Here is a 26,375-nt window from a genome sequence, read left to right on the forward strand (position 1 = left end):
CATCTGCCCATCACTTTGTATTGTGATAACAGTGGGGCAGTGGCGAACTCCAAAGAACCGAGAAGCCATAAGCGCGGAAAGCATATTGAGCGCAAATACCATCTCATCAGAGAAATTGTGCAGAGAGGAGACGTTAATGTAAGACAAATAGCGTCTGAGCACAACATTGCTGATCCGTTTACGAAGGCCCTCCCGGCTAGTGTTTTTAAGAGTCATCTAAAAACTTTAGGACTACGATTAGAATAAACAGGGCAAGTGGGAGAAATTGGGTATGAGATGCCCTAGTTTATTGTATTTACATTTCTCGCACTTAACTCAACCACGTTGTAAACCCACTAGGAGTTTTAGTCCAAGTGGGAGTTTGTTGGGTACTATGTCCTAAAACTCGTAGTTTGTAAACAGTGAACATTAATGTGAGGTTATTCAAACAAATGTTGTTAAATGAAAGTGAATTTGTTTTTTAATAAATCCAATAAACTACGAACCCTTGGCTATTATAATGAGTACTTGGACTTTATGTGGAGACATAAACTGGATCAAGTTCAAGTAAATAGCCTAAACAGTCTATAGTACATGGATCAAGTTGGGTACTTTTTTCCTAGAGACACTATTGAATACGGCCCGCTTTATGATTGTTACAAATGTTGTAATGTGTCATAAACGAAGTGATCCTGATTCATTCGTGTAGAAACATGTGAGCGGGGGTGTTCTACACAATGAGATTGTGTAAGACTGACCCTGAAATAATCACAGTTACGTATTAACACCGTTTACGGATAACACTGATTAATTTCGTTTATCGATGACCTAAATAACATGAACTAAATCCTGAGCCATCTATGAACTCCTATTTATTCAAGATTCTCCCTTGATCTGCATAGGTGAGAGTAAGCTCATCAGCGCTGCTCAATATGCCTCCCATTTCAGGGATAAGATTGGGTAGATAGCTGGGGACATAGAATTAGCAAGACAGAATTCGCTTCTACCCGATTTAGGGATAGTAGAGAGGTTGTTCCCTTAAGGGCTGATCCCAAGTCTTGAACAAGGGGCCCCATTCTCTCACTGACCCGAGAGGAATTAGATTTAGTTATTTGATCTTAAATCAATTGTTCATTAAAGGGATAGTGGTACTTAAGGAGAAAAGATGTAACTCAGGGGTAAAACGTTTTTTTTTTTACCTAGCTGAGGTTACGAACAGCCTGTGAAGGATCAACTTACCGATGACGGTTATATCGAATGGACACAAATATATCTACAGTGAGGGGACTGCATCTACAGGCTATAGTGGACAGTCCTGTTAGTTAACGAATGTTGATTAACTAAGTTAAAGAGTTTGACCGATTAGTCTCGAATCGTTGGAGCCCATGATCTGTAGGTCCAACGGGTCTCCATGCTAGCTCATAAAGGATGAAATTGATGAACTAGGTGAAGCAAGAATTTGAAGTTTTCAAATTCGGTTTTTAAGGGAATATTGTATTTTATATGAGATATAATATATAATCTAATTGACATTTAATTATTATGGAGAGTATGACTTATTTAAATTAGTTTTAAATAAGTTCAAAGCATGAAAAAGAGTTGTAATTTGATTAATGTGATTAATCAAGCTTAGGTGTCAAAGACCAATTAATATGAGATATTGATTTGGCTTGGTTTTTGTTTAAATAGAAAATTGATATTTCAATTTTTGTTTTTATAAAAATTAGTTTTATCAAAGTTTTATTTAAAAAATCAAGTTAGGATTTTCCCACTAACTAGTGGTTTTTGAAGTGTTTATTCAAGGCAATGACACCTATCTTTTACATGCTAGTGGAGTTTGAAGTGGAAGACATGCAAGGCTCGTCTTTGCATGCATTTGGTCTTTATATAGGTGATGAAGATCACTTGGATAAGGCTAATGCTTACTTGCATAAGTGCAGAATTTTTCCACTTAAATTTCTATGGTCTTCTCCTAGCCATTAGTGTTTTCCCTTTGTTTTACTCAAAATTCGGTCCCACAACCGTGTTCATCAACTTGAGGATAGCACGGATTTGTCCTTGGTGGTCCCATTGAGTTAGGAGAAGAAGTTATAATGGAGGTCTTCAAAGGTATAAAGTTAATCTTTTTTTTCTTTACCTCTTCCATCATCTTTCCAAGCATGCTTATTTTTGTTAAATTGCTTCATTAAGTGTATTATAATTCTTAGCTTCCGCTGTGCATGTCTAAGAGTTCCATCAATTTATGCGTTAGAAGTAGGGGTTTTTTTTCGCATAAAAAACAGCATAATATACAAATTGTTATGGGAGAGAAAAGTGGAGCTGACCAAGAAACATAAGGGGAGATTAGGCTGGGAGAGAAGTGCACGAAGAGGTAAGCTTCGAAACCCGTCAACCAAGGCTAACCCATGGTCGACGCCAAGGTGTTCTTAGCCATTGGCCGATAACCCTTCATTGGTCCTCCCCAACCCTTGTGCGGCCCAATCTGACTTTACCTTGTCCCAATCCTGGATTTGGCATTAAGCCCATTACGAAACACACGGGCCCCAGAAGTCCAAATCTTCTTGGGCACAGTAGGATTCGACTTAGGTAATTCCTAAAGGAAGGAGAATTCGACTATTATAAATAAAGGGTTAAGCCAAACCCTAGAGGTATGCTCACAATACCCTACACTCTATATTCAATAACTCTGATCCTAACTTAAGCATTAGAGCCCGTGTGGCAAGAACCACACCGGTCTTAGTGCTTTTCTATTTTGCAGGCCTCGTCATTCCCTCTATTCTAGAAGATTGGTGAGAATTTAGTGGAGTTCCAGGAGGCCAAATTCCTGCATCAACAATTGGTGTCGTATGTGGGGAAGATTAAGATCTAAAATTCAAGGCGATTAGCTACGATCTGATTGAGAACTGCTCGGATTTGAGGAGTTTTAAGGATGAAGCGGACTGATAAATTCTAGGACAGATCTTGGGAAGGACGAATCGATATGAGTTATAGAGATCACCGACAGCATCCCAATAAATATTGTCCTCTAGAAGAAAGAGTCGACCCGAGCCCTGGTCATCACATGGAGTCACCCACTTCTAGTAAGGGAGAACCGGTCGAAAAGGTGGAGTCAATTCCTTTGACGTTGAAAGAGAAACTAGTCAACATCGGGACCAGGCTAGGGGCTGAGGAGAGAACGAGCCTTATCAATTTTCTCAGAAGCAACGCTGATGTGTTTGCATGGTCACACAAGGACATATCGAGAATCGATCGAGGAATCATGGTACACCGGCTCAACGTGGACAGACGCTGTAAATCGATAAGACAAAAGTATCGGACCTTCAACCAAGTCAGGAATGAAATCATGGCTGAGCAGGTAAACGAACTACTAAAAGCGGGATTTATTCGAGAAGTCAATTACCCTCAGTGGGTATCCAATGTGGTGCTGGTGAAGAAGGCTAATGGCAAGTGGAGAATGTGCATCAACTTTACGGATCTGAGCAAGGCTTGCCCAAAGGATTCTTTTCCGCTACCTAAAATAGATCAACTTATGGATGCTACTACTGGACACGAAAGATTGAGTTTCATGGACGCCTATTTTGGGTACAACCAAATTAAAATGCATGACCAGGAGAAGACTTCTTTCGTCACAAGTCGAGATCTTTACTATTATATAATGATGTCATTTGGGTTGAAAAATGCAGGAGCTATATACCAAATGATGGTAAATAGGATGTTCGCAGCACTGAATTGGTCGAAATATGGAAGTCTATGTGGATGATATATTGGTAAAGAGTCAATAGGTCAACCAACACGAAGCAGACCTAACTGAAGCATTCGAGGTCTTAAGAGAACATAAGGTGAAATTTAATCCAAGCAAGTGTACATTTAAAGTGACCTCAGGAAAATTTCTTGGCTTTATTGTAAATCAACTAGGAATCGAGATAAATCCTGATAAGATCCGGGTCGTGTTAGAGATGAGTTCGCCTAAAAATTTAAAGCAACTACAGAGTCTCAATGGAAGAATAGCAGCGCTCAACATATTTGTAAGTTGCACAACTGACAAATATCTCCCTTTCTTCAAAATTTTGAGAAAAAAGAGACAATTTGAATGGATAGAAGAATGCGAGCTCGCTTTCAAAGAATTAAAGAATTACCTAAGTGCAGTGCCACTTCTCTCTAAATCTATTCCTAGCGACGATCTTTACCTCTACTTGACCGTATCGGAAACTACAGTGAGTTCAGCATTAGTAAAATAGGAAAATTGCCATCAATCTCTCGTTTACTACATCAGCAAACAATGGTAGACGCAGAGACTAGATACCTACAATATAGAAGTTGGCACTGGCACTGATCACTTCAACTTGGAGGTTACGTCCATATTTCCAAGCGTATAAGATAACTGTTTTCACCAACTTACATTTACGACAGGTCATACAAAGGCTTGGGACTTCAAGACGACTGGTAAAGTGGCCAGTGGAACTCAGTGAATATGACATCCACCACAAATCGAGAACGACGATGAAGGGACAGGCTGTGGCGGATTTTATAACAGAACTGACATCGGTAGAGCGCCAAATCCACAACATCGATTCCTAACTAGCTCGATAATGAGGAAGAGCAGCCTTGGACCCTTTACATTGATGGATCCTTGAATTTTAGAGGCTGCAGAGCCGGACTTCTACTTATCTCCTCGGATGGGGGAAGGTTCGAATATGAACTGTGGTTCAACTTTCATGCTTTGAACAATGAGGTCGAGTATGAAGCTCTACTAGTAGGATTGAAAATGGCCAGGTATATCGGAGTCACAAATATACTTATTCTCAACGACTCACAATTGATTGTAAAACCAGGTGAAAGAAGAACTTCAAGCTAAAGAACCGCGAATGATGGAATACCTAGCCAAAGTAAAAAGTCAGCTCAACATGTTCTCAAAATATGACATCAGGTAAATCCTCTACTCCCAAAACATTAATGCAGATGCGTTAGTTCGGCTGGCTGCTGCCTATGAGATAGACTTAAGGAGAACTGTGCCAGTCGAAATTTTACTCGAGCTGAGCATACAAGTTCAGTATATGACGGATATCGACGAGCCAGATCAACTCAAAGAAAACTGGATGGATCCATTGATCAAATACTTAAGAGACGAAACTTTACCTATCGAAAAGATAGAAGCCTAATAACTCCAACGGCGAGCAACTCAGTACATACTTAGAGATGGAAACCTATACAGAAGAAGTTATTCTCTACCGCTCTTGAAGTGTCTCACCCCATAAGAGACTAACTATGTAATGAGAGAAATACACAAGGGAATATACAGTAATCACTCAGGAGCGCGATCCTTGAGCCACAAAATCATTCGCCAAGGTTACTATTGTCCAACCATGCTGAAAGATACAACACAATTTACCAAAAAGTGCGACAGATATCAGTGGTTAGCACCAATACCTAGACAGCCACCCGAACCACTAACAAATATAATGAGTCCTTGGCCTTTCACTCGATGGGGGAATAGACCCCATTGGCCCCTTCCACAAGGAAAGGGCCAGACTAAATTCGCGGTGGTGGCTTAGATTACTTCACTAAATTGGCTGAAGCTAAGGCCATAGCTACAATAACTGAAAAGAAGATTACAGATTTCAAATGGAGAAACATAATTTGTCGCTTTGGGGTGCCATATACGATTATTAGCGACAATGGAAAACAATTTGATAATGTCGCATTTCGAAGCTTCTGTAGGGAACTTGGGATCAACCACATTTGTTCTTTGCCAGCACATCTGCAAGTTAACAGATAAGTTGAAGCGGTCAACAAAATAATCAAGAGAACTTTGAAAACTAGATTAGAAAGACTCAAGGGGCTATGGGCTGAAGAACTTCCCAATGTATTATGGGATTATAAAACAACATCGTGCACTTCAACTAGAGAGACACCGTTCTCTTTGTCATTTGGTTCTAAAGCAGTTGTTCCAGGAGAAATCGGTCTTCCTTCTCTGAGAGTAGAGCAATTCGATTTACAAGGAAACGACGAATCTGTACAGCTCAACCTCAACCTATTGGAAGAATATCGAGAGACGGCATGGTTGCGGACAACTGAATATAAAAATCGGATCACTCGATATTATAATACGAGGGTTAAGGAACGAAACTTTAAAAATGGTGACCTCGTATTGAGAAAGGTCATGCCGAACACTAAGGACCCAACCAGTGGGCCGTGGGGTACTGGGACCAACATGGAAGGTCCATATAAAGTTACCAGAGTAGTTCGACCAGACACCTATGCCTTAGAAAATCAACATGGCAAAGTCCTACACCATCTGTGGAATGCTCAACATCTTAAAATATATTACCACTAGCTAGGTAGTGTATTCCTCGTTGTTTTCTTTTTCTCTATGCGCATCATGTTATTCCTTCTCTCTTCTTTTTTAGTCTTTTTTTCAGTGAGTTAAGTTTCAGCATTTAATAAATAGCCCTTGCTTGGGCAATTGTCTCTTAGTGTGAATGAGCTCTTTTACATTTGAAAGGTAATTAGTCCTTATTACTTGATCACTTATTTTTATTCTAAACAAAACTCCTCAAATAGGGGCATGGGTAAGTTAATCAAAAGCTGGTCAAGAAAATTGAACTGGGAAAGACTTGGAAGCAGGCCGATAAGCTAGAAGCCAGTCAAGGAAACCAGGGAAGATCAAGGGCGAATTAAGCTTAAATGGTCAAAGGAATCCTAAAGATATTGGAAAAGGCATGCGTACAGGCACAGTAAGTTTAAAACAAAAAGCAGGTGAGCCAAACCAATCAATGAAGCCCAGGGTAAATTGGGTTAGAAACCCAAGGGTGCTGATCAAACTCAGGGTACAAAACCGACAGAAGCCTAATAGGTTAGAAACCCAAGGTAATCAATTGGACCAGGGTATAAAACCAATGGCAAAAGCTAAATGGGTTAGAAACCCAAGAGTAAACTTGGGACATAAAACAATCGGCAAAAGTTTAATAGGTTAGAAACCCAAAGGTGGTACAGTTAGCCTAGCTAAAAGTTAGATCCCAAGACCAAAATCTAAATAGTCAAAACTGACTATATGTCAGAACCCAAGAGACTTGACTACAGTCGACTACAACATGAGGGTACGGGGGCTATTTCGTAAAGAGAGCCACCCATGGAACAACCAAGCGACAGGTACTCTCAACATAGAAGTCTTAACATTTTATCAATGCTTCTTACCTTCTATTTTGAGAGTAGGGGCTGGGAGAAAAAAATGGAGCTGACTAAGCAACAGAATGGGAGATTAGGTCGGGAGAGAAGTGCATGAAGAGGTAAGCTCTAAAACCCGTCGACCATGGCCAACCCATGGTCGGTGTCGACCAAGCTTCGGCGTCGAGGTGTTCTTGGCCATTGGCCAAGAACCCTCCATTGATCCTCTCCTAACTCTTTCACAGCCCAATTCGATTTTTACCTTGTCCCGACCCTGGATTTGGCATTGGGCCTATTACGAAACGCACGAGCCCCAGATGTCCAAATCTCTTAGGCACAATAGAATTCAACTTGGGTAATTCTTAAAGGAAGGAGAATTTGACTCCTATAAATAAAGAGGTAAGCCAAACCCTAGAGGTATGCTCACAATACTCTATACTATATACTCAATTACTCCGATCCTAACTTAAACATCGGAGCCCATGTGGCAAGAGTCACGCCGGTCTTAGTCCTATTATGTTTTGTAGGTCTCGTTGTTCCTTCTATTCTAAAAGATTGGTGCGAATTTGGCGGAGTTCCAAGAGGCCAAAATCCTGCCAACACAAATAGTACTAGACTAAAAAATAAATTAAAGTTCAAAAGTTGAAGGGTAAAAATAAGAATATATATATGTGTGTGTGTGTGTATTTATGTATATTGCAACAAAAAAGAACGATCTTACAACTTGAAATCAAGACACAAAAATTAACGGTAGGAACTCAAAACAAGAACAAACAATTAACCAAACAAAACAAATAGCTAAAAGAACACGAGGAAAGCATAAAAAAATATGAGAGTATCAATCAAATTTAGAAAAGAAATCCCAAGTAAACTCTAAAGTATAAACATAACTTTGAACAGAATGCAGAATAATCCAACAAGATTGACGCTGAAAATATAATTGAAGAAGGAAATAATATTAATTACAACAGCATGACATAATTGCTTGCGACAGCAATCCTCCAACCTTGCTCCTTAAGGCATCTCAGAGTGTGAATTAGCCATACAGCAGCAACCAATTTGCAAACAAACAAATTAAATACAAAAAACAAATTTTGACTTTGACCATCTTGTGGAATTTTTATTTTGCCACGTGGGGATATATTACATGCTTAAATAACGCACGCACGTGGATGGTCGGAGAAAAATGTTTTATTTATTTTTGTTTTGTTTTGGTCAATAACTCTTTTTAAATCAATTACTATTTTATTTTAAGTTTTTTACTTTTTCTTTTTAAAGTAAGCTTATAAACACTTTTTTAATCTATTTTTTATAAGGTTTCCAAAAATAAAACGTAAGCAAAATTTTAAAAACTTAACAAAAAAAAATTCTTAACAACTCGTCTCTCTTTTTTGAAATTTGACTATGATTTAAGTATATTTATTAAAAAAAGATGAAAATAAACTACAATAATTGTGAAGCAACAAATATATGTTTTAAAAAAAATCGTATTTTTCTCGAATTTCAAATATTTTGATTTAATCTTTAAACTTGATGTGAAACAATTATTTTAGTCCATCGCGTATTTTTCCTTAGTCATTTGATAAAATATGGGAAGCGTGTAAACTTAAAATTAAGGATAGAATTATAAATTTTCATAAGAATAGACCAAATTTTACATTTGAAATTTTAGATATTATATAATAATTCTCAAATATTGGGAAAGTAAATTTAGAGAAAATGTTTAGTATTTTAAATATTTTATATATAACTTTTTGATCTAAAATAAGCGGTAATTATGTCACCTTGTTTATAACTAAAAGTAGAACATTTAATTGTAAAATGTGTTTACAGGTAGATTTGAATCTTTGATTGGACTGTAATATTTAAAAAAACACGTAACAATATAAAATAAATATTAATGTTTAAGGATTAACCTAAGAGATTTATATATATATATATATATATAATGCCCGAAATTTCATATGTCTGAAATGTTAGATGTCTGGTATCTTCAGATAACCACGTTTGTTTCGTAAGAATATTTTTAAAGATATCTGAGAATATTTGGATAGACACGTTTGTTTTGCATGATTTATTGTTAGGAATGTGTTAAATTTATAGAATGTTTCAAAAATGTCCTACAAATGTTTATATAATTTATAAATTCATCTAATATAATAGATTTATTTGAATTAATTTAATATTTTTATTTTTTATATGTTATTTTATAGAATAAATTAATTCATTATTAATTTAATATAAGTTTCATTTTCAACTTTAATAGTTTTCCAAAAGAACAATTATATAATTTATGTTATCTTGGGTAAAATTTATTTATCATACCATCACATATATTTTTCTTAAAAGGAAAAATATCACGGGTATGTTGGCGGTAAAAAAGTGTTGCTTTACAATTATGTAGTTATGATAATAAATATTATTAATAATGTAATTTCTTCCCGATATTAAAAATATATGAATATATTATATAATTTAATTGTAGTTTATTTTACATGTAAATCTAATATACAAATATACTTAATTAAAATAAAGTTATTTATTAAACGGTAAGTATATTAATTTATTTTCATTATAAATTTAAAAATAAAAATAAAGAAAATTTTTAGAAAAAATGTAAAAAAATTTTGATGAAAGAAAATATATGGAAAAAAAATTGGAGTGCAAAAATGTAAAAAGTGGATGCCCTCAATACGGGAATCTTAGAAACCCGTATTTCAAAAGATTATCCAAAACTCGTAAGATGCCTCCCATGTGGGCATCCTTGTATATCCGGACATCTCGAGATATCCGGGTATTTTACATCACTATGAAACAAACGTAGGAATCCAGATGTCCGTCTCACAAAAATCTTGGATTCCCACGAAATAAACGTCACCTAAAAACTTTCCTACAAATTTAGTACGATCCATTAACAAATTTTGTTGTTGTTTTTTTTTTTTTGAGGCAATTGTTGTTTTGTTGTTCCTATCCACAGAAGTTATTTTTAACAACAATATTAATATTAATATTAATAATTTTTAATTTATTTGAAAAATGTGAAATGTTAGATATACGGATTTAAATATTTGTTACAATTTTTTTTAAAACTTTTATAAATATTTATCAAAGTGGCAAATCCATAATCTCGTTCAGGGCCTGGTTTTACTTCAAGTTTAGTAGAAATCAAAATTTAAATTAAATTATTAATTTAAAAATAACAGTGACGAATTCAAAACTTTATACAAGAAGGTATTAGTATCCGTGTAAAGTTTTGGATTGGTCATTGATTGAAACTATTATGCAATGATTTGATAATATAAAAAGGTGGAGCAGACAATTTATTAAATAGTCTTATTTTGATTGTTAGTTTGTTCATGAAAAGTATGATTGGTTTTTCTATATAAATATAGTGGAAAGAAAGAGATTGAAACTTGAAATAATGAGTAAAAACTTTATTTATTTATAATAATATTTTTTTGTACGATGCATTTTTTTTAAATATTTTTATCAATTTCTATTTTGATCTAAAACAAACTGAAACAAAAACTATAATTATAATTATTAATTATTAAAAAATTAGTCTCAAAATTGTCGATTTTTTAAACTCTCAAAAACTCAAATTAAAAATTATATAAAAGAAAAATCATCCAATTTTTTACAAATTGGATGATTTATAGAGAAGAAAAGAAGATATCGATATAATAATTTATGTAAACTTATATACACCAACAACGTATAAATAGAAAAGAAAAATAAGAAAATCGGTGGCAAATAATTGGACCAAAGACTCCACAAATGTAAATGTATAAAAATTAGAGAAAAAAAAATGACCAATTCAAAATAATAGGGTGGTTGTTGCACCCGTTAAAAGTTAAAGAAGAAAATTACTCTAAAAAAAAATCGTATGTGGATAGATTTGAACCTGAACATTAGTTAATGGTAGACAAATTATTTTAAAAGATAGAATGACATTTCGTGGATTCGAAATTGGGCGGCTCATTGTGCCAAGTCAAACTCAAATTTCTATCCAATAATATGTATATTCTGGAGTTAAGGGTCTCGAACCTGAATTGTAAATCTGCTCTTCTTTATTAACATTGACATTCTCAGTTCAAATCTCAATATTTTTATTGACATTGAAATTCTACCCAAGCTTTGGGATATGATATTAAAAAAAAAAGTTTATGGAGGAAATTTGGGTCTACAAGGTGCATATTACTTTATTTATTTTTTTCATTATTATTATTTTTAGTACGTACTTTTATTTACTTATTAATGGGACGTAATCGATTTTATTTTATTTTTTTCCTTAAGGGATGTTATAGTTTTGTAGGTTATTTTATAAACTAAAAAAAATCACTTTTTTTAATGAAAAAGAAAATCACTTTTTTTAATGAAAAAGAAAATCACTTTTTTTTTTTAATTTATTAACAACACGACGCTGAAATAAGAATGGAAGGAAAATCACCTTATTTGTTTTTTTTTTTCTTTTTTTTATAACTATTATTGGAAAAATAAAACATTTCTTTTGGTCCATTAATGGCATTTTTTACAGACCTACTTTTGTTGACTGTAATTATTTGAATATTTAATTGGTCGCACGTTGCATTAATTTTGACCACAGATGGACGAATACCCTCGTTGGTATATTCCTTATCCTTTTGCATCATAAATGTTCAAACATCTCTTCAACTAATTCATGCTTCCCAATTGATGTCAAAAAAAAAAAAAAAAAAGTTCATGCTTCCCAATCAAAAACATAAATAATTAAAAAAAAATATTCCACATTTATTGAGTTTATAAAACAAAATAATTGTTCATTAAAAAAAAGGAAAAACAAAAATTTAATCTGATTTGATAACAATTTTTCCCACCCTTATTAGGAAATGCATTTAAATTCTTAATCAATTTAAAATACAAAATTACGTTTTTAACAACCACTTTTGTTCTTGTCTGATTTTTAGGTGAAGTCTATGTAGCTCTTCCTTTCCAAGGGTTTGATGCATGCAAATAAAAATCTAATATCGATATGGTGTTCTATCGAATACACTATGCTGTTTATATTAGAACTTAAGTTCAACACTATATCGGTAGAGCACCATATCGGTGAGGTCCATGTACGTTACGAGACTGATATGATTTAAGAATTGATTTGATATGATTTGTGAGATTTATAATTTAATTTTGGATATCATTTTGATTTAGATGTTTTATTCCTATTATGATTTAGAATCTTTCTATTATAAATAGGATGATATGTTGTGTATCAGATCAAGACATTGAATTGAATACGAAACTTTATTTTGTAATCAAATTTAGCAGTGCAGGTCTTCTCAACCAAACTCTCACTCTCAGTCTTTACTTTTTTCAATTTTCAAAATAGATATAAAACAAAGAAATGTATAGATGAAAGTAGTGTTTACAAAATTAATTTTTTAAAATATAAACCAAAAACAAAAAGGTTATCAAACCCGACTTTAGTTTCCAAATTTTTTATTTAAATTTTGAAAATATTTTTTAAGTAGGATAAGAAAGCAAGAACAGTTTTTCAAAACTTTTTTTTTTTTAGCTTTTGAAATTTTACTTAGGTTCTAGAAATATTTTTAAAAACTATATAAATGGCAAACACTTTCCATTGTGAACTAATTTGTTTTATTATTAAAATTGATTTTAATTAATTACTAATCATAAATATAAAAAATAAAATAGAGGAGTTATTAAAAATAATAATGTTGATTTATTATACCAACTAATTTTTATGAATTTAAAATAATTATTTAATATAAAAAACTCAAATTAATAATTAAATTAATTAAAAAACATTGAAAAAGAAAAAGTAAAAAAAAAAAAGATGTACTTGGTAATTCACTAGTTTATATAAAAGTCAAGATGTGAACTAAACTTTTTTAGACAATAAAATAATACCCAAAGTACCCTTATTTTTAATGAAAATACTAATTAAATCAAAACCATTAAAACTCTTTTCCACCTGATCCATAAATAAAATTGTTTTTTCTATTAAGTTAATTATTTCTATTTTTTACCCAAAAAAAAAGAGAACTAATCAAAAGTTCATGACCTTACATTAATTATATTAATAGAGTTTCAAAAGCTTTAAAAAATTAATATTAAACTAATTTTAAAAGTAAAATATAAAAAACAAATTGAAATGATACATTTAAATGAATTTATAAAATTTATAAATAAAAATAATGCAAACATTAGAATACGAAAAAGCTTATATATAAAAACTCTTGTGGATTTATTTCTAAATTTTAATTTAAATAAATGAATGATTTTACTTTAATTATAAAAGATAATAGAATTTTAAAAGTTTTGAAAATGGAAGGGATTGTTTATAAAGGGTGTACATTCATCGGCATATCAACCATAACTTCATGAGGCTTGAATTTCTTCAACTTCAAAGGGTTAGACTTACATTTACAAGATCACATGTTGGCGCAGTGGATCACGCAACTAAGTTCCTCTTAAGCGTTTCGCAAATATAATCACGCGACGAATCTTTCCTTAAACTTCTCATGTTCTAGTCTTTCTATGATGAAAATTTTACTTATTTTATATATAATTAAAAAGAAATTTTCTTTTATCTAAATATAAATATGTCAATTTTTTAAAAATTGAAAAAAGAAACACTATTCTGTCTAAAAGTAGAAGATGATTTCCATGTTTTAGAAAGAAAAAAAATAGAATATTTTCATTTACTCTAACCCTTCTATTAGAGATAACTTCACTATTAATAGAGTTAGCTAGACAATAAAAACGTAAATTTTTTATTATTATTATTTCATTTTTTTACAATAAAAATAATGTTTAAATCACTTAATGAGTTTAGTAATATTAATGCCAACAACCAACTTATTGAATCAAAATGAAACTAATGGAATGACATTTTTGAAATAATTTCAATGGTTAAAAGTTAAAATGAAAATTTTGAGACGATGAAAATATAATTAAACGTATCTTAAAGTTTAGAGGCATAATTGTAATACACGTATCACTATTTTTGCAGTTCAATGCTACGTAACATTTTCATATTTCTTAACAGATCGGTTGATGAAGGATTTGTTTCTACAAAATTTTGAAATAAAAATGAAAATGTTAAAAGTGTAGAGGGCATCTTAAATAATGTGATAGGGTTGAGAATGAGAAATGGAACGTAATTAATATGATAAGTAATAATTGTAAAAAATATAATGTCAAGATTGTGAAAAGAAAAAGTTGTTGAGCTTTGATGGCTGTAAAGGCATAATAAACGCGTGGACCAATTTTCAATGTCGGAATGAGTTATTTATTTATTTCGCATGAAAAATTAAAATAACAAAATAAAAATAAAAATGTTTCTTTCCTACTTTAATTTAAATAAAATTTTCATCGGTTAATTTTTTAAGTCATCACTTATATATAAGCGATATTATAATGATTAAATTTAAAATTAGTCATGTTTCGAATATTAAATAACTTTGATAAATAATTCAGTATTTTATTCATTCTGGTATATAAACAAATCAAAAAGGGTCTCTTAAACTAAAAACCTAGAACTTAAAATGAAAAATTGCAAACGAACTTAAAAGGGCCATTGGTTGGTGATAAAAATAAAAATAAAAATAAGAAAATAAAAGATTTAATAAAAAATATATTTTTTTTCTATAGTACGAGTGTTCTCAGATGTATATCTGGTCGCAAATTGAATCTTAATTTAAGAAATTGTTTATATCTAATTGCAAATTGAATCTTAATTTAAGAAATTGTTTGAGGTGTGTTTAGTATTACAAATTAAATATTTAGTTTTATCTATTATTAATATATATGTCGTAAATTTCGTATAGGTATTATTTTAAAATATTATATAATTTACTTACATGTTTTAATTCAAAAATATATAATGAATTTTAATAAAAGAATAGTATATTTATCAAAATAAATATAATTATACATTTTAAATTTTCGAATTTAATATCTGAAAGACTCCTACCAATATATTTTTTAAAATTTCTACTTTTTGAAAAATTGATAAATAATTTTTTTAAAACAAACCTATTATTCTGAAGCTTATTCCTCCTTTCCACCTCAACTAGACTGAACTGAGAACGCAGTCAAATATTTAAAAATATTCACCTGTTAATTTAAATATTTTATTAATTTTTTTTAAATTTTATAAAAATATGTATTGATATGGATATTTTAATATCATTTAAAACTTGACCGTGAGTAGTCCAATCCAGTGGCAAGAAGGTAATAACTGAGAAGAACAAGGTTAATAGTGAGCGCCGTGTTCCGTGGTCTTCCTTAAAAATTGAAATTAATTTTTCTGAAATGAATTTGGAGCAAATAGCCGAACGAAACTTTGGGTAAGCAATGGATACTATCTCAATCGTTGATAAGTGAAGCTCCATCCCTATTTATGAACTCGATAACCTTCTCTACGCCCATGGCTTCTAGGTATTTCTTCTTAAATTCGTATTCTCGAATCTCAACTCTTTCCTTTTTCCCTTTTACTTTGGAGCTCCATTTAAGGTAGTAACTCATATTTTGCATTTTACTGTGAATTTCGCGAATCCTCGATGCTAATTCGGCAATTATTTCTATTATTTGTTAACTGAAATCTTAGTTCTGGCTTGATTTTCTCTCCGATAACTGTTTTTCCCTGTGATTCAACTGCTATTCACTTTCGAATCTTTTTCCTCTCGTTTTTGTGGCTTTATCTTGAGAATATGCAGATCTTGCCCTTGCTTTCTGCTCCGCACGCTTTTTATTTACTGTTTTTGTGCCTTTTTCCATGTTTCTAGATGAGGTTCTCCCTGGCCTTAGCTTTTCGATGTTGGTGAGAGCAAGATTTGTTACCCCTTTCATGCTTTTTAGCTTCAAACAAAGTTCATGAGCTTAAGATTTTGTGTATGAGACATTAGACAGAGAGAGAGAGGTTTTTCTTATAATATTGAATATTTCCTATTTCGTTTTTGAGCCAAAACACTTGATGTCATTTTCCTCTAGGATATAGTATGATTTGGGATAATATGTTTCTTGGTAGTTTTCAAAAAGATGGAGAAGAGAGAACCATAGCAGATAAAAGCCTTTTTTTTTTTTTTTTACTTTTTAATTTTCGTTTATATTCATTCACATGCAGAACTTGTTTTGTGCAGGCTTGGCTGATTAAACTTGATCTCTAAAATTATGTGTTCATGGATAAGGGCAGTTGCCTAATGTGTAACTTGAACTTTCTTTATCATGTTTCTTCCATAGACACTTTAGGGTAAGTTTCACATATCTTTTAGTTCAAAAACTATTTTTTTTAGTCATTGTTTCTCAAAAACTACAGAAGTGTTAATCTCTTTAAAGTCACGTTTTGGATAATCATCTCTTGAGTGTTTCTTCAAAAAAGGTATTTAAACCGATCCGATTTTTTTTTTTTAAATATATATATTTTTTGTTATCAAACACGGTAGATTTTTTAAAAGACACTATTAGTCAGGACTAATATCACTTAAGAAGCTATACTAAACACACTCTAAATTAGTAATTTTTCTTAAAGGCCTGGTACAAAAACTGTTTTTAAAAAGCATTTTTAAAAAAAAGTCATCTCAAACACTATTAAGCACAAATAAACCGTTCTTGGATTATCTGACAATACATAGCTTAAACCCTTTGATGCTTCGAAATGTTATGTGTGGTAGCACAGAAATTTGATGTACTACTTGCGTCTTCTGTAATGTCTTACCTTCGTTCTCTACTTTGTTAGGTTACATCCAGCCTCTGGGGCTACCATTTTCTTGGAATCTTGAACACGAACTATTGATGTGAAGTATTGAGAGTGGCTTTTTTCCCTAAAAAAGTGTCCTCTTATTGCTCGATTTGACGTCTTGTGTAAGAAATAAAATCCAAATGCAAGAACCTTCAAGAAAGAAAGTTCCAACTCAAACTCATAGGTTATATGAACAGCCTCAGCAAGAACCTGGGTCCTATTATTGGCCTCCTATGAACCATCAAGGCTTGTATTCCGATGATGTATTCGAACAAAATCGCTTACCATCTGAGGCTTTCAAACAGTACTGCAACCTTGAGTCGTCCTCGGGAACTAGTACTTACCCTCCTCAAAATTCTTCCTCTACTGCTAGCTTTGCATCAAATGGAAGCCCCTCTTCACACCAAGAGTGCCTTTCATACCCATTAGACCCATATTATTCTCCTGACAATAACTGTGGTTCGCCTGTCAGTAGATCTTGTCTAACAGATGATGCTATTGATAACTTGAGGCACAAGATCAGGGAATTGGAGACTGCAATGCTTGGACCTGATGAGGATCTTGATATCTATTCCATCACTAATCCAGTCCATCCTGAATTACCTGTGCCAGAAGTAGAGTGGAAAGATGTGTCTGAGATAATCACTAGAAAGGATTTGAAAGAGATGCTTTGTGCTTGTGCACGAGCAATAGGAGATAACGATATGTTGACTGGAGAATGGTTGGTGTCAGAGTTACGTGGAATGGTCTCAGTTTTTGGCAAGCCAATCCAGCGTTTAGGAGCTTACATGTTAGAGGCACTTGTTGCCAGGACAGCTTCTTCAGGTAGTTCTATCTACAAAGCCTTGAGATGTAAAGAGCCGATAGGTGCTGAACTTCTCTCATACATGCACATACTCTATGAAGTTTGCCCTTATTTTAAGTTTGGGTACCTATCAGGAAATGGGGCAATTGCGGAAGCCATAAAAGGTGAAAATAGAGTTCACATAATTGATTTTCAGATAGCACAGGGAAATCAGTGGATCACATTGATACAAGCCCTTGCCAATCGACCTAGAGGCCCCCCGAAGATTACTATTACAGGCATCGATGATTCCGCTTCTGCTTTTGCCAGAGGAGGGGGGCTCGACATTGTAGGAAAAAGGTTGTCACTTTTGGCAGAGTCATTAATGGTACCCTTTGAGTTCCATGGTATTGCAGCCTCTGTTTCTGAAGTTCAACGTGAAGATCTGAAAGTTCAACCAGGTGAGGCCATTGCTGTAAATTTTGCCTTGGTGCTGCACCATATTCCAGATGAGACTGTGGGCAGTCAGAATCACCGGGATCGGATTCTGCGTCTGGTCAAGGGATTGTCTCCAAAGGTTGTGACCCTTGTTGAGCACGAGTCAAACACCAACACAGCTCCTTTTTATCCCCGTTTCGTTCAGACATTGAAATATTATACAGCTATTTTCGAATCCATAGATGTGACTCTTTCAAGAGAGCACAAGGAGCGGATCAATGTGGAGCAGCACTGTTTAGCTCGGGACATTGTTAATATTATAGCATGTGAGGGAGCCGAAAGGGTCGAACGCCACGAACTTCTTGAAAAGTGGAGATCACGCTTCCTCACGGCTGGCTTCAAACCACACCCTTTAAGCCCTTTTGTCAATGCTACCATTGAGGCACTGCTAAAAAACTACTGTGACAAATACACGCTTGAAGAGAAAGATGGAGCTCTATATCTCGGCTGGTTGAATCAAAATTTGGTTACCTCTAGTGCTTGGATTTGAGAAGCAGTGGAGTTATAAATGCATGTTCCCAGTTAAAACATATGAAGAAAAATGTTATTATTGATGGTATTTTTGATGATTTTATGGGAACTGGTTGCTGTAAGTTGCTCTACATGCATAAATATAAGAATGAAAAGTAAGAGTTGTTGGATAATACTTATACTTCCAGTATTTGAATTACATTGTAAAGATACATCTTGTGTGTAACAAATAATACCAGATGGTTCATATCATATTTGTACATGTATTGACTGACAAGTTAGAAGGCAGGCGGTTAACCCCAGCAGAAGCTCAGAAACAACAGAGGCCAAACATAAAACTCTAATATTCCACATATTCACTTTCGTCCTAAACCATCCATGTGAAAAAGAAAACAATATAGGAAATAAAAAATGGCAGCGTCTCGTCTCGTCTTTATGGCTTGACTGAAACTTATGGACCTGTTAGTATTCTCCCAATGGTTGATGGATATGGGTGCGATGAATGATTTAGAGGAGCAATCTCGATGCTGTGGCTTTCGCTCAAACTCTCTCTTGATCCATGCTGGTTTATGCCTCTATTAAGAACACCAAAGTATGTTGGGGCTGGGTTTTCTTGAGCTTCTTCGAAGTTGAAATTTCCGTTTGGAGTTTGGTTTTCAACAAGTTGAGAATGCAATGCCTGCCTGTATTCGTTTGGTCTATTCTCACCACCCATGCCAGTGCCAAGGCCAACCCCGAGATCAAGGCTTATGGTGTCACTCTCTTCTAGTCTATACCTCGATGGTGCAATTGTCGGTGGGCCTGCAATGTCATGGCTACTAGTTTTTGTAGTAGGAACGTCGTGATTATGCTTCCCCTCGTATGTGGTTATAACAGCTTTTGGGTCGTGGGATGCTCTTTCGACATGTTTTCTAACAGGGCATCCAACGTTTGTGCACTTGTAATAGCTCCTGCATGATTGGAATTGTGAAAATGATAAATATAAGTTTGAGTGTGGCTTTAATGTTAATGTAACAATGGAGCATTGACCATAATCAAGAAAGACGTACACATTACATTATAATTGAAATATCAAATTTCAATCTTGTGAGACTTCTCAAAGTTATAAAAAAAAAACTTATTTATGCAGTATGATTGAAACTAAAATTTAGATACAAAAGCAAAAAAAATCGAGCTAAGTACTAATAACATGATATCCCTTTTTTCACATCTTTATGCAGGCAAGATCCAATGGATTTCATCATAATATCAGAACACCGTTATGATTTGAATGTATATGGGTTCGCAACATAATAGATATATAGCAATGCATCTGATCATTATTGGAAACATACCTTGGGTTGGGGTTTCCTCTCACTACCTTCTGGCCGTATTTGCGCCAGCGATACCCATCATCCAGTATATCAACCTCACTCAGAGTTTGAACCACGACACGCGGTTCCCTGATTGGCTTAACCATTGGGCAGACATCGAAACCACCAAGTTCCATTTTCCTGATGAATTTGACTTAACAGTTAACTCATAAATAAAAGTGCAGAACTACTACAAGACACTACGCGCCACTCATTCTTTTCCAAAATACTCGAGAACATTTAAACTTTAAACAAGTATACCTCCGCTTTGCAAATATGTCATCGTCCTCAACTTCATCATGACTCCTGCATGGCAGAGTTGTTCCTGCACCTTCAGCGAACTTATCATTTGCAACAAGGGGTGGTTCTGGAGTTCCATTTGGCTCAATGGTTTGGACCGTTTGAGCATATATGCCGCATGCCTTGTCTGAAATGAGAATAAATAGAAAAAACCATGGTTAACACTCTGAAGAAGTATTACACTAAAAGAAATACCAAAGATTGAAACTAAGATAGAAGTTCTCTTCTGTACCATCTTGGCCAGTTAAAGGGGAAGGCTTATCAGACCCATCTTCTTGCACATTCACAGAAGCACTGGCAGTATATCGCCGACTTGGCTGAGGTTTAGGGTGGTCATGGGTACCCTTATAGATAATATCAGTTATCTGTCCATCATGAGAGCGCTCAAAGAGCTTTTTCACTTCACAGTGAGGATGTGTACATTTATAATAGCTACGCGGAAATTCACTCCCTTTAACATGCTTCTGTCCATATTTTCGCCAGTTATATCCATCATCAGATAGCCTATCAGAAACTACTGGAATACCACTGCCTTTTGGATCAGATTGTGGGGGTTGAGCCCTGGTATTTGTGTTCAAACTATGATTGAAATCAATTCCATCAACTTCAGGAACACTAGCCCCTAGGGCAACTGTATCCATAGGGGTTGATCGACTCAAATCATTTGAGATGACATTGATCTCACTTTTAGTCATGGGAGGAGCAGTACATGGTTGAGGTTGCCCTTGAACTTTAACTTCTCTAGATTGTTCACCTTTCCTATGTCTCAAATCTGCAGGAACCTTAAAAGTAAATGAAAATCATTAAGCAAGAAGCACCAAAAGTGGTAGAATAACACTACTTTAATTATCAGGTTAAATTAATTAAAGTCTGTATCAAGTATATTTTGGAAACTAAGAACTTACATGACATGTGGAAGCTGACATGGTATGACTTCAACTTTAAAAATGATACTATCAAGTTTATGTCAACTTTCATATGATGCCACGTGAACTTTTAGTTATACTTTTAATTGGGTAGTTAAGGTCTGAAGCTAAATTGATATGTGTACAGGACAAAAATGTTAAAATTAGGGAAGTCCAGAGACTCAAATTGTATGCTTACCTTATTGTACTTTAAAAGTCAAAGAAAAATTAGAAATAGAAAAAAAGTTTTAGCTTAATGGTCATAAGAATTGCCTTAAAATAAATCATTTTGGGTAAGTATGGCCAGAAAATGATTGCATGAAAAAGTAATTTTGAGCCAGTTCTGATGTAAAAGTTTGTGCTTAGCAATGGATCATGCAGGTAATTTTCTTACAAATGATATTATGAAAAAACAAGAATGAGGCCCTCAAGAATCAAACTGCTAATATTCACTCTAATCTCTACAGTCAAGATGGACTTCCCTATCATGTTGCTTGATCTCAAGTAACATGCATGTCCAAATCAAAGACCCCTTGTGTGGTCTTATGAAAGTAAAAGTGTGAATGAAGAACATGTCCTACAGACTCCTAGAGATATTTTTTTTCCATGACCAAGACTGATCAATCACCCTTGACTTATGTAATAATAATTAACCAACTGAAAATTTTATATGGAAGTACCATATTTGGTCCAACATATGGTTTGAACTCAAAGTAGCTTGATTTTCCTGCATCTGAGGCATTAGTATTTGAAAAATCCATGGTGGTCATTGGATAAATAGCTGAACTTGAAGAGTCGTGTGCCATTGGAAGCTTGGTAAGGGACCCAGTAGTTGGAGAAGGCTCTACCTGCAAGCCAGTTATTTCCAAAAGCCTCTGTCAACAAGTGATAATTTATGGAAGCAAGCTAAATAAAATGCGTAAACTAATAGTATTATTCATAACTAAAAGAAACATAAAAATTTCTATCTCACTATCAATGGAAACTCAAAAGCCATTAAACATGAAGTAGCGATGATACTTCCATATAGGTTCTTCACTATGAAATCTGGTCCACATTAAGGTACTCCAATAAAACTCAACTATTTAACAGAAGGAAGGAAACCAAAAAAAATTATGATTTCTTACTTTTCTAAACCAAACAGCATTCACTGAATAAAACGTTTAAGGTGGACGAAACCGAAAGACATTCTTAGATCCCAAAACAGAAAATACACAGAAACCTGGACTGCTTACAGATAACAGCATAAAATAGAACCCATAAGCTCCAAATGATCAAAAATAATTATCTGTCAAATAAGTGTCCATGTCCATGCCCATCTGTATTCTTCACCATGTGTGTCTCTTTTATATGACGATTGTAGCATATTCAACAAAAATAAACACAGTTCATCTAGCAGATTCATTAACTCCTTATTCTATATATATATATATATAGACAAATTGAAAAAGTTTGGGTTCGTACATGCAACATGACAACATAAACAAAGTTGAAGAAAAAGCTGAAGCACCACCAAAAAGCTAGATTCATTATGTGAAAAACCCACACTGAGAGACACAAATGAAAGTAGAGGGGTTGAGAATTAGAAAGAGAGCACAATTATTCCCTCAAACTTACAACAGCATTATTCCCTAAAGCAATTTTATGGAATAACCCACAAGGGCATAAAGGAGCCACCCAATGCAGTGGACTGCTCTAAGAGCAGGAATCAGAATCAACAGGCCCCATCAGCTGAAGCACCCAAAATAAAATATCTAATAGTTAAGATATTAAAAACATTAGTTCGCAATTCCAACAGTTACAAACGCACCAACAAAAACAGCTAGAGGAATTTAGGTTTTGGCAACTAAACAACCAATTGTGCGAAATCACATCAGTCAAGTCCCACAAAATTCTCTAATTAAGCATATGCCACCGAACTAAATGGTAAAATAAGAGCGATTATGACGTCAAGGAGCCCGTAGAGTATGCGATAGGAAATCATATACACACTGTCAAATTCGATAATCGTTGATACAAGCCGAGACAATTGATGAACGGAAACATAATTTCCAAGCTTTTCAGAGCAAACCCATCAAAGACTAAGATTCAAAAGCTTGTTGGGGGTGGATCGAAACCCTCGGCCCCCAAATTCGAAAAACATAATAGGAAATGAAGTGAGAAAGAAAAGGAAAGTGACCTTCAAGTTGGTAAGCAAGACGGGAGAGTCGAGAAAGGAGGTGGGGCTGAGGCCCGGAGGGATGGTAATGCAAGAGGACCTGGAGATCGGAAGCTTGGCCGGAGACATGAGCTTGTACTTGGCGGCACCGGGTCCGGCTACGGCTCCGGCGGCGGCGGAGGGAGGTTGGTCGGAGTTGGAGAAAGAGAGGTCCATGGGGAGGCACCGGGAAGTCAAAGAAGGGAGAGAGGCGGGGGCAGAAGGGTCATTTTACGCAGTTCCGGCTGGATTCAGTCTATTTAGGGTAATTGGAAGAGAGAGAGAAGAGAAAAGAAAGAGAGACAGAGAGAAGTGGAGGAGTGTGGAGTGTGACTTTTCGTGACTTATTGGCTTTGGATCTTAAGTCCCCAACCGATCGGTGCGCAATTGCCTTTTTCATTTTTTAAATGTTTTTCCCTCTCCTAATTTTTTGGATTTTTTTTAATAACGTAAATTTTAAAAATATTTACCAAAATATGCCCCATCTCAAACTAATTACGAGAATAATGCTTTGAAATCCATGAAGAGACGACCTATGAACTGTCATAAGAGACGATCAACTAACGTGGCGCTGACTCAGCCCCACGTTAATTTTTTTAAAATTAATCAAGAGACGACCATGTCGTTTTTGCTTTTTTTTTTTTAATAACCTAACATGTCGTCTCTTGACGACCAACATGTTTTTTTTTTTTGCTTTCTTAATTGCTATATTTATTTATATTTAAAAGAACATCTCATCATTTACTTACCAAAGGCGGCGGCGGTTGGACGGAGCAGTGATCGGCGGCGATTTGGGGGAGAGAAGGTTGGAGCGGTGGTGGGGCAGATATGTTAGGGGTTTTAAAATAAAACCCTAACTTAGGTCGTCTCTTGAAGAGACGACCAAGGTGCCAGGTGGCGCCCATGCAGAATTGGTCGTCTCTGAAGAGACGACCAAGAGAGATTTCAAAAAATCCCGCCAACATGTCTTCTCAGTAATTAAAAAAAAAAAAAATAGCGTGGCTGGCCACACTGTTTAAAAGCAGACTTGGTCGTCTCTTGTTATTTTTTAAAAAAATTTACGTGGAGTTGTGTAAGCGCCACATTAGCTGATCGTTTCTTGAAGAGACGACCAGTTGTTGCCACTTCACAGGTCGTCTCAGACGACCTGCTATTTCCAAAGCATTATTTTGGTAAATAGTTTGACAAGTGGCATATTTTCGTAAATACTTTAAAGATTAGCATTATTTAAAAAAAAATCCCTAATTTTTCTTTTTTCCTTTTTGAATAAATATACATATATAATCGGTTTGGTTTGGTTGGTTCGGTTCAGTTTGAAGTCGATTTTACACCCGAACCAAATATTTTGGCTTGAGTAATATTATGGACCGAATCAAATCGTGAAATAAATGAAACCGATTTTTTTCGGTTTGGTTTGATTTGATTAAGATTTTCAGTTTTTTTTTTTTGGTTTTGCTGTGAAACTTTAGTATTCTCTTTTCTTTTATTAAGCATAAATATAGAGATTTCTTTTTTTAATAAAATAGTAGTTTTTCTTGTAAGTGCTTTCTTGCCTATATTGATGGGACAACTCTACCACTTATTATTGGGGATATAATCATTGTCAATCATTAGAGGTAGGGTAATATAAAACTAGTTGGAGTTGTTAGAGCAATCTAAGGAAGAACACGTTGTTGTGCCGTAGAGACCCACTGATAAGAAAACAATAGCCAATTGGATCTAAGAACCCTTATGGTTATGCAAACCCCTAGATCACAAATGTTAAAACCCCCAAATCAAGATGATCTCAACCGAAGGAAGAAGTTAGAACGGATTTACCTTGATGATCAATATCAAGAGTAGAGAAAACTTGTTTCTAAACTCAAGATTCGAACCACTCCACAAGATAGCTTAATCAAGGCTACTTGAATGATTCTAGTATGCAAATCTAACACCCAAGAATTGCAAAGAAAAACAAGCTCTAGACTTTTGAAGCTAAATAGCAACTTTCATTCAACATCAAAAATCTGTCTTTCAAAGGAAACAAGCTAGGCTATTTATAGCCTCCAAAACAACCCTAAAAGTAACCTAAAGGCATTTGAAAGGTTGTAACTCCCAATTACATGATGGCCATAACATCCACTAGCTAAAATGTAACTTAAAACACATAAATGAAATGTTTAAAACTGAAAATATAATAAAAAGAGGTTTAAATCTGAGAATTGAAGTCTTGGTCACCTTTCAAAGTCTTTGTAACCTCCCAATTATAAATGAAGTTTCACTTGAAGTAGTTTGAAGTGTAGTTCTATTAATTGATGGATGACTTGCAATAAATGAAGCTTGAGATGCACTTAAGTTCATTTAATGCAACTTGAGTTCCTTGAATTGAACTTGGCTTTATTGAATGCAACTTGAGTTAAACTCCACTTCAACTTCAGCTCCTTTAAATGAACTTAGAGTTCATTTAATGCAACGCCTCCCTTAAGCTCTACTTGGAAGATATTGACTTGAAAAGTTTCATCTCTCTCTTGATCATCCCTAGCCGAGCTCACCAAGTATTGAACATGAGAAAGTAAAGCTTGTTGTAGCTTCTTGGCTCTTGATCTCGTTATGGGTCCTTGAGGCATGACAATGGTGCTTCCTTGGTTCACATCACCCACTGTCTTGAAAGCAAAATTCGGCACGACCACGATGCTAAATCATTAATCGTTGATTGCTTCCTAAGGTTAACACAATACCCGAATTCAAGCGTGCACTCGCCAGAAAACAGTTGGAATCAGCTCAGAACAAACAACGAAATAATAAAAATGAGAGAAAGAAAGAGGAGAAGAATTTTGTGTACAACTTGTGTGTTACAAATGGAAGGAGGGGTTTATGTAAGAGTTGAGAAGTGAAACGGTTTTCGTAAACATTAATAAAATAAATCAAAATACTTTTTATTAGAGTATATATTAGTATATTTTACATTCTTTTAAATAATATGTATTCATTTGTCCTTTACCTT

General features: G+C 34.3%; 1 protein-coding gene and 1 pseudogene across 6 annotated transcripts; one reads left to right on the top strand and one right to left on the bottom strand.

Moving 5' to 3' along the window:
• Positions 1–15,447: 15,447 nt before the first annotated feature.
• On the top strand, positions 15,448–18,890 carry LOC111022130 (scarecrow-like transcription factor PAT1 pseudogene; annotated as a pseudogene). 4 transcript variants are annotated; one of them, XR_015788187.1, is made up of 3 exons: positions 15,460–15,585; positions 16,287–16,396; positions 16,883–18,890. The product of XR_015788187.1 is annotated as a scarecrow-like transcription factor PAT1 pseudogene, transcript variant X2 (transcript). The 4 variants fall into 4 exon arrangements; XR_015788188.1 differs by having other exon boundaries at positions 15,470–15,660; XR_015788186.1 differs by lacking the exon at positions 16,287–16,396 and having other exon boundaries at positions 15,448–15,585.
• WRKY20 (WRKY family transcription factor family protein) lies at positions 18,788–23,730 on the bottom strand. 2 transcript variants are annotated; one of them, XM_088118551.1, is made up of 6 exons: positions 23,375–23,730; positions 21,876–22,043; positions 20,523–21,072; positions 20,252–20,417; positions 19,973–20,131; positions 18,788–19,588 (listed from the first exon to the last, which is right to left on the bottom strand). In XM_088118551.1, the coding sequence occupies exons 1-6, from the start codon at positions 23,567–23,569 to the stop codon at positions 19,090–19,092; spliced, it is 1,737 nt and encodes a 578-aa protein (XP_087974677.1). In that variant the 5' UTR covers positions 23,570–23,730; the 3' UTR covers positions 18,788–19,089. The 2 variants fall into 2 exon arrangements, with proteins under 2 accessions (XP_087974677.1, XP_022154985.1); XM_022299293.2 differs by lacking the exon at positions 23,375–23,730 and adding an exon at positions 22,431–22,585.
• Between the last annotated feature and the right edge of the window lie 2,645 nt (positions 23,731–26,375).

This window comes from Momordica charantia (assembly GCF_013281855.1).
Source record: "Momordica charantia cultivar OHB3-1 chromosome 10 unlocalized genomic scaffold, Mcharantia_2.0 BLBB01000010.1, whole genome shotgun sequence".
In the NCBI taxonomy this organism is placed as follows: Eukaryota; Viridiplantae; Streptophyta; class Magnoliopsida; order Cucurbitales; family Cucurbitaceae; genus Momordica; species Momordica charantia.

Bases quoted from the DNA above. Each gene is read 5' to 3' on its own strand.
- WRKY20 (XM_088118551.1), bottom strand. From the start codon at position 23,569: ATGGACCTCTCTTTCTCCAACTCCGACCAACCTCCCTCCGCCGCCGCC. The intron at 21,073-21,875 runs GTACTTCCATAT...TTTACTTTTAAG, and splicing joins CATATGTTGGACCAAATATG to GTTCCTGCAGATTTGAGACA. The intron at 19,589-19,972 runs GTATGTTTCCAA...CCAATCATGCAG, and splicing joins AGAGGAAACCCCAACCCAAG to GAGCTATTACAAGTGCACAA.